Source organism: Cygnus atratus, chromosome 23, assembly GCF_013377495.2.
Source record: "Cygnus atratus isolate AKBS03 ecotype Queensland, Australia chromosome 23, CAtr_DNAZoo_HiC_assembly, whole genome shotgun sequence".
In the NCBI taxonomy this organism is placed as follows: domain Eukaryota; kingdom Metazoa; phylum Chordata; class Aves; order Anseriformes; family Anatidae; genus Cygnus; species Cygnus atratus.
The window spans coordinates 1,454,484-1,466,444 of record NC_066384.1 but is presented as its reverse complement, the minus strand read 5'-3'; the positions used below and the strand labels follow the sequence as shown (position 1 = coordinate 1,466,444).

The window sequence follows — 11,961 nt, the reverse complement described above, 5'->3', positions numbered from 1 at the left end:
AAGTTGTTTTCAAGCTGGCTTTAATCATCTTCACTTGCTGCCCCAGTACTGTACATGCAGGTACAAGCCAATGAAAATGTGAATACTTCAGTTTGTTCCTCCTTGGGAAAACTGGCTAAGAATATTTTACAAAATAGCGTGCACCCTCACAGCCATCAGTCCTGCTGCATATAAACCACAAAAATACAAGAGTTTTACATTAAGAAAGACCACGCACATATAAAACATTACATAACACAAGTATAAAATTGCCATTTGCTTTTTTTTAAATCTATAACCATTCTCAAGTATCCATCACAAGCCCATCCCCTTGTCTGGAATATGGAACTGGGGCTTAAAGAAGCCCCCGGTTCACCCCTTGGTGGCATTTATTTTAAGGTGGAGTTGTTAAACTTATGAATCTGTCATCAAAGCAAAGTTTACTACAAAATGAGTGGATTAGTGAAGGCAGCCAAATCTGTTCACTAATGCAATTACATCCTGACTTCCAAAAGTGAAAAGCTACCCAGGGTAAGTACTGTGAGTTCTGCACCTAACTCTCCTTTTCCTCTTAGGTCCCAGTACACAGAGACCCACAGCTGGCATCTGCCGCTCAGAGGGGGAGATGTCTGCTACCTGCTTTGTCTGAGGTTGGAAGCTAAGCTCGTAGTAGCAATTAACTCGTGGCTAATGGTGTTCTGACAACTCTCCAGTCTAATCCATCTCTCTTGGTTTAGGTAATTCTTTCCAATGCAGTTTGTTGGGTACTTTAGGAGTGAAAATGTGAAGTAGCTTAGGTTTGTGTACGTGTATGGTTGGATCGCTTCGGTGTGATGCACCCTGGTCAGGATACTCCTCTTAGCCTTTTGAAGCAAGCTACCTGGAGAGAGAAGGCTCTGGTTAGCAGTGGCTGGCTGAGAAGTCTCGGGTGCATCTCCTTGCCTCGTACCTTTAACGATCTTGGACCCTTCTGTGTGAATTTCCTTTGTTGGTGCATGTTACTAACTGCTCTGCTGTCCTACTTCGTAGGGGGCCAACAAAGTTAAAAAGGCATAGGCTGTGTGTAAAGAGGTTTAAGGAATAGGTAAAATCCTTCAGATCTTGTAGTTTGGAAATAGAAATTCTGAGTTTTTTGATAGAATGAACACTTCAGTTCAGGTGCTTCTAAAAACTTGGTGCTTTTTGTGTGCTTAAGTGGGTTTGGTTTTGTTTTTTTCCTGTTGCTGCTAGTAGTCAGACTCAAGGACAAACTGCAGTTCAGTCTTGGAGCTGCTACTTTAATTTGTTATTAAGCTAGATGTATACACTTGTTTTTATATTTGAGGTATAAACTTCTGAGATCAATGACAGATTCTTGAGTCCTGGACAAACTTTTAAATGGCCCAGGTGCTTGTTCATTTAATTTTTGAGGTGGGGAATAGGACAACATGATGGGGAAGATTTAGTTCTAACTGCACGAAAAGATCAAGCCCTTTAAGAAAACAAGGCCACCAACTTCAAAGTGCTAACGTTCACCAGGCGTCCACCGCCAGGGGCCCTGGCCACTCGGCTTTGAGGAGGGGAGTGCTGCTGCCCCCGGACCCCGACAGCAGGCACAGCTTCGTGGCTCTCGCTGCGTGTGTCAGGACAAAGGTCCCTTCTTTCTGGCCAGCACCAGGATCCAGCAGCTCTCTACAGATGGCATTCCCCATACAATGCCTTCCTTCCAACTTTTTGTGTGTTCCTGAGGCTTCTTCTCCAGGAAAAAGCCTGCAGAGGGAGGTGGTGGGGATGTGCACACCCCGGAGCAGCAGCGCTGTCCTCAGCTCCTTGCATCTGAGATGCTCACCTCGTTGCTGGCCCTTTTTGGGGAGGTGCAGGCTGGAACACCCTTGTGTCAGGCTAAGGAGTAGCCTTTGGGTGCTGTTTATCCACCTGCTTTTTAACAGGAGAAACGATGGGGTGCCTGCTGCCCTGCCACACCATCCCTCCCTCCAGAGAAGCGCCCTGGCTCCTGGTGTCCCTGCCCTCCAGCTCAGCCATCAGTAGTGCAAGTGCTCAATGAAGCAGGGGCTGGACTCGCTGGAGCCAGCATGGGAGCAGGTGGTAAAAGCACACCCAAAACAATTGCTCTTCATTGCACAATTACAACAAAAAATAACCTGAATGTGACAGTGCACTAAGCTCTGGTTCTTAAAGAGGGAAAAGGAAAAAAAAAAAAAAAAAGGAAGAGAATCAAATGAGGTATACCGATAATCAGCGCTCCAGCCAGGCACAGCAGGGTCCTGGTGTCTGTGCCCGGGGCAGACGATCGGGGTTTAACAGTGTGGCGGTTATTCAGACAGTGAGACAAACACTTAGGCCCTTTACTGTACATTTTCTGCCTTTAAAACCTAAATCTTCACGAAATACGGACGAGCTCAGCTAAGGTGACTGCCTAGGTGGGGCGTTATCACAGCTGGTCCCTCCGTCTGTTCTGCGTAACCCTTTGTTACGCAGGGCACTGCTTTACCCCCCGGTTCCAGAATGTGCTCCTTGCAGATGGTTCTTTTTCCATAGGCAGTCGTTTCTGCAGCCTTTTCAGCTCCTGAACATAACGGTTGCACCTCTAACAACCAGCCATGGGGGTGTTCCCTATGCTTGTGAACATGGTGTAGGAGGAAGACTTCCAGTTGAAACAGCTTCGCTAAAGGAACAGTGGAAGGGGCCGTCATGCCTTTGGCACGTCATGGGATGCGAACCTTGCTTTTACAGAAGGTAATTTTAGAAATCTGTATAGAGGCATGAAAACGTAAAGGAGAGCAGAGCGAGCTCTTTATATCTGTTTCCATCTCTGATGCAAAACACTTTCAGGCTTTGGCCTCAGCCACCAAGAAGAACGGTGCCTGAGCACTGTTCCTTGACCTTTAAAATGCAGTTATTTTCCAAATCAGTAACCAAACACACACCCTTAAGGAAGTTTACAGATGTGCATCGTCCAAGCGTTTCACATCAATCTGGGAAGGAGTGTCTGAGTCAACTGGAAAAAAATAGGTGGGCTCTTTTCACCTGAAAAAACATCACCAGGGCTGTTCTTATAAATGGCCTTGTAGCAGTAAAGACCCTATCGTACACTGCTGCTAGGTATTTCCAAGCCGACTGAAATAAGCAAAGGTTTTTAAACGCGTTAACCTCACGCACACAAATACGAGACTTAGAGTAAAGCGTGTCGCTGCTGAGAGCAGTCTCGTAAGGAGCTGAACAGGAATAATTCCCTATCAGCAGGGGCAGTCCTGGCCCCGCTCCTGCAGGAGTTTCTGGCCTCCTGTTTGCAGCCCAGTGCTATGCTTTAACTGTTTCTGCAGGAAAGGTTTTAAGGGGTGGGAAAGGTGGCCATGGAGGGAATGCTTCCCACCATCTCTGTTGCTCTGTGGCATTTTCCAAAGCCGCCTAATGGGTTTGGTTACTGCGGGCAAGTTCACTGGTTCTGTATCTCACTTGGTTTCAGGACAGCTCTATGTCCAAGCATCCTCTCCCTGTGCTTTCAACATGCTGTGGAGCTGATGAAACAGGAGCTAATTTCTGACTGTGCCCGGAAGCCTGGCCCGGTGCCCTAGGAAATGTTCAGTCGCTCAATTTTGGCAAATAAAGCCCATCCCTGGCTCGTAGAAAATCCAGGGATAGCTTAGGCTTAGGCATGAAATCCTGTGGTGTTTTCTGTGCTTTGCTGAGTGGCTGCGACTGGCTTTTTGACAGGAATTTAGGGGTTGTTTAAGTATCAGTTCAAGGCTATTTTGGCAAAATCCACCCTTGTTACTGAACTAGGGCGCCTTGATTCTGACACCAGGGTAAGCTGCCCCATCAGCTGTGCTATAGTAAGATCATCTGTGTCTCAGGTGGGTGCTGCTGCCTGCTGACTTACTGGTGCGTGTGCTGGGTGTAAAATGGCCTGCAAGGCTTACTTGGTCTGATATTAATAACTTTTTTTCTAGGGGAAAATATCTGCAAAGTAGAACGGCCTGAATTTCCTTTCCTGATGGAGGGCGGAGGAAGGAGATGAAACAATCTAACGTGCGATACCCGGTTAGTGCAGCCACCTCTTGCAAATCGGATAGCACACAAAAATGCCCTCTGCAAGGAAACATCCCCCCGGAAAAAACCTGAGTCCAGGAGCTCGTGGTTTTTCTGGTGTCCCATGTAGAAAGCAGTGGGGTAACTTGGCTGTTTTGCCCTCGTTTGAGGGGGGGAAACGTCTGATGCACGGCTCACGCAGTCAGAAATGAGGAGGAGCTGACGCTGCAATGTAAACATGGGTAAACACTTGGGTTGCTTCTCCCTCTGTCACTTCTCCATGCCCGCATAAGGTGGGTCGTGACCCAAAAAGCAAGCACCAGCTCCCTGCGGGGACCAGGCACGCAGTGCTGAGAGTGAAGTTAAGGTTTCGACGGGTTTCAGTGTCTGGTGAGTAACGGCAATCGCTTGAAGTCACTGGCACGGTGGCTGCACCTCGGTGGGCAGCAGGAATCGCCCCCACGAGCCCCTCGCCTTGCAGCAGACAGGAATACACCACCGAGAAAGGATCGGGGAGCGGTTTGTTCTGATCCTGGCTGTACCGTTATCCTCCAACGTGTTATCAATTCCTTAGTGATAAAAAATAAGCCCAAATATTTGGGTTTTCCATGCTCCCTGGAGCACCCAGCCGCGCCTTTCAGGCGCTCCGTCTGGGTGCTGGGTTCTCCGAGTGCCAGCTGCGGTTGGTTTTTGGGGCTGGTGCAGAACCAGGGGAGCCTTTGCTGGACCTCAGCACCTGCTGGGGGTGCGCACCCAGCTGGCTCCGTGCTCCCGCAGCTGCTCTTCTGGATCTTAATAAAAGCACTGTGCTGCCTGGGGGGGAGAAGTAGGGCTCCAAAACTCACTGGAGAGCCACAGAGCCAGCGCTGTGTCCAAACTGGCGAGCGGAAAATCCCTGCAGAGCTCTAGGCTTTGCCCACGCTGCTGTCCCCATTCCCTGTGCTCCTGGTTATTGTCCTGCTGCGGAAAGGCAGGCTTCTCCTTTTTTACGATGAAATTGAGCCGGTAAAGCAAACAGAGTTAGTTCCAAGGAGGAAGGCCTCTTTTAAACCCCTTGTTTATGCCTGCTCCAGCGAGCAGGGTGCCGAGCTTGCCTCCTCAAACCGCAGGACCCCCCCAGCTTGTGCCGCAGCCCTGTGCCAGGCGAGGGCTCGGTGTTTGGCCGGGGGGGCCTTGGGGGGGTCTCGAAGCAGCCCCTTGCCACCCCCGGCCAGCAGCATCCTGCCTGCTCTCGGAGGTGCGCAGCGGTTGTGGTTTGGTAAAGATCTGACATACACGATAGCAGCTGGAATTCCTTGACACGACGATGCTGAAAGCGGGGCGTGGGGTAAAGCAGCTGCTGGGCAGTGGGGTTTCGCTGCCCCCCCCCCCCGGGTCTGTTCTGCGAGGGGACAGCTTCGTTGCAACAGTCTTTTCCTTCAGGTTTGGTTTTGTTCCTTCGTGGCAACGGGTTTGAGCTGGTTCATCGGTCCCAGCATCGCCGGGAGAACCGCAGGTTGTTCTTGTTGTGCTCTGTGCATTGTGAAATCCTCTGCTTTGCCAACAAATAATTTGTAAAAAATCCCAACTGTGCTGTTGGTTGGTTTGTGTTGAAGACTGAAGGCCAGAGCCATCTGGACAGTAGAAATTCCCCATTAACCTTTTGTCCTCTTCCAGTCTCAAGACTGCTCGTGTTTTGGTGTGTTGTGGTTTGCTGCTTTTTTCCCTCTCTTTTGGAACCTGATCCTTCAGGACAGTCATTGTGTGAAGTGTATCTTACGAAGAAACCAGAGTTTCTAGTGGTGTCTCCCCTGAGTAGTTTCAGCAAATTTCATTAGGCACCTTCAAAAAAAGCTTCCGTAATTCTCGGTTTTGCTACAAGAACTGGTCCCTCGGGGGAACCAAAATGCTGCTTTAAAAACAAACAAACAAAACATACAAAGAAAAAAAAAACATTCATCCTGAAAATAAACTCAAACCATCGAGTCCTTTGTTCGTAACCTCTCAGTCCCCCTAATTCCAGATCAGCAGAAGACGCCGTTGAGATGTTCCCCTGTAGCGTACCCGGGAGCCGGGACCCCCCCAGCACCCCCCTGGAGGCGTGAGGAGGAGGAGGGTGGCGGAGGAAGGCAGGGGCTGGAAGGCAGCGGCTCAGCCAGCGTCACCCCCTCCCTGCTCCCTCGGGGCTCTCGCGCTCACCTCGGGCAGCGCAGAGTTGACGTTTTGGGGCTCGCCGTGGCCGCACGAGACGACGGTGAGCAGTGAAACACAAGGACAAGACCAGCCCGTGCTTGGAGGGGGTGGCGCGCACCCTTGTCCGTGCTCTGTCCCTTTGGCAATGTCACTGTCACAGGCTGAATGCTACCAGAATTTAAAAAAAAAAAAAAGAAAAGAAAAAAATGGTCACCGGAACGGCTTGCTCAGCGTCGCAGGGTTTGTGTCAGAAAACGAACAAACGGGCAGTGTCTGGCAGATGTATCCGTCAGCGCCGAGTCTCAGATATTGCAGTGAGTGTGGTGTTAGCACGTGGCAAGCTACATAATCGAAGATGCTACATTCCTTGAAGAACAAAAAAAATAGTAGTGCTGAGTTGGATTTTTTTCTGAGTTTCTTTCCTTGAAAAGCTACCTTTTCCTCGGAGGCAAGGAAACAAAATCGAAGGAAAAGAAGTCGAGGCGTCATGCTACTTCTTGCAGTGGCGCTGGATGAGCGGGACCGGGCTGCTGTGGCCGAGAGGAGCACGGCGTCGTGCCCGTCCTCCCCGGGGGGCTGCGGCGGCTCCCCCCCCTCCCGCGGCACAAGGGCCTTCGCTGCCCCCTGCCTCGATGCCCACGGCCCCCGCTCCCTGCGCGCTGGGGCGCTTGCTCGGGGAGGAGCGTGCCGAGAGCAGGTTTGCGTCGGGAAGGAGATTTAAAAAAAAAAAAAAGGGGAGGGGGGAAAAAGAGGACGGGATATTTACAGCCATCCACCGACAGTTTTGGTAGGTCAGGATGTCTCCTTCCCTGCCCGGCCTCTGGTACCAAGCTGCCGCTACGGGCAGGAGGGGCTGGTGGAGCTCTCCAGGGACGACTGGGAGAGGCGGCGCGCCAGGGGCCCGATGCTGGAGTCAGCCAGGGAGGAGGTGGGGAAGAGTTTGTACCAGCCCGTCACCGCGCTGGAGAGGTCGAGCTCCTCCAAGACGATCTGCGCCATCCCCATGAAGCACTTGTGGTCCATGCGCCCGTAGTCACCCCACACGATCACCTGCGGGGCAGAAACAGCGTTAACGGAGCTGCCATCGGGGTCTGGGGGAGCTCCCGGGGTCGGGATGGGGATGCTGGGTGCGTGTACCCTGCCCTGCTCCCCCTGTCCCCGAGGAGCCGCTGGTGGCTGCACCAGGACATCACCTGCAGGACTTTGCCCTGGGGGCTCTCCTCGAAGAGCAGGGCCTGCTGGTAGGACGGGTCGCAGGTCTTCTTCACCACCTTGGTCTTCTTCTTGGCCAGGCAGACGCCGTTCTCCAGCAGGTAGACCTTCACGTAGGTGGCTGCGTTGGGAAGGGGGGAGAAGCGCTGGCTCGGAGCCCCGGCACGGCGCCGGCTCCATCCCCGTCCCTCCCCAGCCACCTACCAGGGATGGATTTGGAGCCCATCTTCGGGATGAGTCCCCTCGCCTGGATCACCTCCACCTCCAGCTGCCCGCTGCGGTCGGCCATGCCCACGTGGACGTCGCCTGGCCAGGGGAAGGGATGCGCTCAGCACCCTTCCCGCGCCCATCTCCCACGGGGACGAGCTGCAGCCCGGGGCTGGGACAGTCCCCGGCCACCAGGGTCAGTGCTGGCACCCCGGTGTCCCCACCCCACCGCCTGCCCCCCGTCCTCAGCACCCAGCTGAAAGCGCCCCAAGCATCCCCCCAACAGGATTTGAGGAAGGACAAAGCCAAAGAGCTGGGTGTGAGTGGCTAAGGGGGACCGAGGACGGCCACCTCCTGCCCCCTTCCTGCCCGCAGCAGGGGTGCGGAGCTGGTGCCCGCCACCGCCGTCGTCCTAGGGGGTCTCACCGGGGTCCTGCCCTGCAGCAGCAGGAGGAGGAAACACGAACGGGTACCTGTGAGCTGGCCGTGGTGGTGCTCTCCCACTTACGCTGTCCTGCTTGTACGTACGCGCGTCCCGCGGCCACCGCGTCCCCGTCGCTCGCTGCCTTGTGGCCTCAGGGAGGGGGGGGGCAGGGAAGGGGCATGCTGATGTCCCAGCGGGGTTTAATGGCAAGGAGATGAACCTGGATGTTCTCAAAACACACTCGGCATTTCAACGGCAGGTCAGGCTCGGCCCAGCACGGCGCGAGGAGCCGGGGAGGGGAGAGGAACGAGCTGATGGTGCCATGGGGAACGGCAGCACCGCAGGGCTCTGGTGTGTCACGGGCACTGCAGGACATCGTGGCGTCCCCCTGGGGACAGCCCAAAAGGGTCCAACTGACCCCTTCCCTCCTGTCCCACCGGGAATGGGGCTTGGGGCTGGTGGGACCGGGTCACGGTGCTGCAGGAACTGGGGCGTCAGGAGGTGGCCCTGGTCCGTCTGCTCCCCCCTGCCCATAGGCAGGACATGGGGCTGACACCTGGGGGTGCCCTGGGAGCAGTGGGGGTGCTGGCACTGGCCAGAAACAGCAGCAGGACGGGGGTGTCTGCAAGCCATGCATGGCCCCAGCACGTGTCTAGCAGCGAGGCGTGCTGCTGGGATGGATCCCGGGGCTGGTGCACGTGTGGCACCCGCAGCACCCTCCTGCCCCAGCCCCGGGTGCAGCGTGGAGCCCCCCCCCCCCCCCCCATCCCACCAGCACTCACCCATCGGGGGGGTGGCCAGCGTCTGCCGCCCCACCAGCTGCCCCGGCCCCAGCCCGTCGAGGAAGTCACTGAACTGGCTCTCGGCGCCCAGCCGCGTGGTGGGGAAGATGAACCTGTGCGGGATGGAGTGGAGTGCTGCCATGGACCTGCAGCACACGCAGGGCACGCACCCGATGGCCCTGGGGACCCCTCGCCACCCCACACCAGGTGCCCGCGCGCCAGCCGGTCCTTACGTGCCGTCGGAGCTGTTGCTGTTGGTGCTGCCGTCGGTGGACTCGCGGCTGCCTTGCCGGGTGACCCTGGTCCTCATCTCCACCGCGATGCCGGTCTCGGTGCTCCGCCGGATGTTGCTGCGCAGCTTTTTGGGGCCGCCCTCTGCGAGCAGAGACACGGGGTGAGCACGGGGAGCCGGCGATGGCACACGGCGGCAGGAGGAGCGTGGCCCGAGCAGCCCCCCCCCCAGCACTGCCAGCAAGCACCGGTCCCACAGCGTGACCAGCCCGGGGGGGATCAGGTTTGTCCTCTGCTGATTTAGGGCTGTCCCAGGGGAGCTCTGCACACCTGGGTGCGGGGTGGGGGCGGAGATTTAGGCACCCGCACCTCTTGTGCAGTGTTTGCCCGTCGGTGCGTTCAGCCAAGCGCTGCCGCGATGCTCCCCAGCGCGTGCCCGCTGGCGCTGCCAAAAGCTGCCGGGCACTGGTCCAGCGTCGGCCCGCTTCCAGCGCCCGGCCCCGGGACGAGGGGAGCGCTGAGCTCCCACCCCGACCCCAGCACCGGTCCCTGCTCTGGCGTTCCTCCAGCTGCGGGACCGGTGCAGACCCCCCCGGTCCCCTCCCCGGTGCCACAAGGCTGGTCCCCGACACCCCCGAGTGCCTCCAGCAGAGCGGGCAGGACGCTGTGATCGCTGCTGTTGTTTTTTATATAAATCCAATTATCTTGGGTCTTTTAAGGTGATGGGGGAAGGCTGGGGGCAGCGGCCAGGACTGGCAAATGCTACTTAAGCACGAAGCCATGGCACGGGCGGCTCGCTTCTGGAGCCACGCTCGGAGAGGGGCCCGCAGCTGCTCTGCTGGCCAGGGAGGTGCAGCCCTGCTGGCCCCAGGTGGGCTCCTGCTGGCCCCAGGTGGGCTCCTGCTGGCCGCTGGCACGCTTGGCTGGGCTTCTGGGGCTGATTACAGCCCTCCCGTAACACCTCGGGTGTGCGGGGCCGGAGGGCTCCAAATGAACTCCTCTCCTTATAGAACATCTCCCGAATCATGACATGCCAACGTGAGCCATAACAGAAAGCAGTAACTAGAGGAAAAGCCTGCACTAAACCGAGCTTTTTGCTTCCCCTGCCTGTTGAAAATTTAAATGTTTCCCATGGTCAGAGCACCTGACAAGTCTTTTCTGCGAGTTCTCCCCTCCCTGCCAGCCCATCCCGAGCTCCAGCTCAGGTTTGCAACGCCTTCGGCACCTGGGGGAGCACGGCTGAGCTTGGAGGGATTCAGGACAGCTTTTTTTTGGGTATTTTAACCAGAAACGGGCAGCTGGGCTGTTGCAAATCCCCGGGGTCGGGGCACTGGGGCTGGGGGGGGGGGGGGGGGGGGGGAGCCGTGCCCCCCGCTCACCGCTCTGGTTGAGCTGCAGCGTGCTCTTGCTCCACTGCGACAGCCCCACGATCGCCACCATCTTGGCGCCCAGGCTGGAGCGCCGCTTCTTGCTGGCCATGATGCTGACGGAGTCGGCGCTGCCCCGCGCGCTCTTCTCGAGGCTGAACATCTCGCCGCTGATGCTGGAGCTGCGGACGACATTCCTGGCGGCGGAGGAGCTCGCATCCCCGTTGAACATGGTCGGACGCTGGCTCGCTCGCCGGCTCTGCCGGGTGGTGGGATCAGCTGCGGGGGGGGGGGAAGCCAGGGGTCACGTCACCAGCAGCTCGGCGGTGGCGCTGGGCATGTCGCCGTGCTCCCCCCGCGGCGGCCCCAGCTGGGATGGATGGTCCCTCCGAGGCATTTACACGAGGAAGTTCAGGCACTACAGCGTGTCAGGGCCATTCGTCCCCACCCCAGACCTGCACCCCCCGATGGCCAGGGGCAGGAGGGTGCCGTGGGGCTCGGGGATGGCCCCGTCCACCCGTGCTGAGGGCGCCCAGGGGAAATCGCACCCAGCCAAGTTCCCCCCCGCGCACGCCTCCTTCGCCAAAAAGCAGCTGCAGCATCGCTGCGTGCTGCTCCGGCCGTGCCGCTGCTCCGCCCCGAGATGGCTGCCTGCCACGGGGCCGCATCCAGCCCCAGCCCCGCAAACCACGCCGGGGGCTGCCGGCACCCACCTGAAGCCCTGGCAGCGGGGGGGTGCCTGGGGAGCGCCCCCCCCCCAGCCACACCGGGACCGGGCACCGGGGTGTCAGCGGCTGCAGAGGCTGCGGGGAGGCTGCCCCCCCTGAACCAGCCCTCGCCGCCTTCCCTTCCCTTCCCTTCCTTCGCCATGAATATTTAAACTCCGGCGGGATGGGAGCATCCATCTTCCAGGGAGAGGTGAATTATTAACCGCAGGCCAAGTGAAGCCACTTTACGGTAATGCGCGAAGGCAGCGCCTGGGAAAATATTTCTCTTTCAGGAAGGCACAAACGGGGAGGCTGAGTTAGAGCTGGGCACGGGGCAATGGGGGGCTTCTGCTGCCCCCGTCTCTGCCGCACGGGTCCTGGCATCACCTGAACTCGTGGAGTTATCAGTTTTGGAGGGGGCGAGCGGTGGATTAGTCCCCGGTACCATTAATTGGCTGCCAGGGGACGCAGCCGTCCCACCGTCCCTTCGGGCTGGGGTTTCTGTGGCTGTGGCTGGTTTTCCAGGGGAGGCTCCGCAGGAGGAGCCCCAGGAGCTGGGCTCCTGCCGCCACGGGGGTCCAGAGCCTGCGGGCTGTGCCCTCGCAGCCCAGCAGCTCCTGTCCGTGATGGTACCTGAGGTCTGCAGCCGGCCGCAGCGAGCCGCAGAAAGCCTCCGGGAGCAGCAGATGCTGCCCTGCGCCGCGTGCTGCTCTCCCTCCGGGCTCCAAATTCGGCCCCAGCTCAGCCTCTGTGCGCCGCTTCCCTGCGCCGTGCCTCAGTTTCCCCACCTGTAACACTGGCACTGCCCGGGGCTGAAACAAACGCACGAGGGCTCGGCCAGGCCTTTCCCC

General features: G+C 57.5%; 1 protein-coding gene and 1 long non-coding RNA gene across 2 annotated transcripts; one reads left to right on the top strand and one right to left on the bottom strand.

The window, feature by feature from the left end:
• The first annotated feature begins 439 nt into the window (after positions 1 to 439).
• On the top strand, positions 440 to 6,115 carry LOC118255742 (uncharacterized). The gene is made up of 3 exons (XR_004781020.2): positions 440 to 716; positions 2,518 to 2,715; positions 3,930 to 6,115. It is a non-coding gene; the product is annotated as an uncharacterized LOC118255742 (long non-coding RNA).
• A 902-nt stretch (positions 6,116 to 7,017) lies between these two features.
• RIMS3 (regulating synaptic membrane exocytosis 3) lies at positions 7,018 to 10,635 on the bottom strand. Its single transcript, XM_035562145.1, has 6 exons — positions 10,416 to 10,635; positions 9,039 to 9,180; positions 8,806 to 8,918; positions 7,597 to 7,698; positions 7,374 to 7,513; positions 7,018 to 7,230 (listed from the first exon to the last, which is right to left on the bottom strand). The coding sequence occupies exons 1-6, from the start codon at positions 10,633 to 10,635 to the stop codon at positions 7,018 to 7,020; spliced, it is 930 nt and encodes a 309-aa protein (XP_035418038.1).
• Positions 10,636 to 11,961: the final 1,326 nt, after the last annotated feature.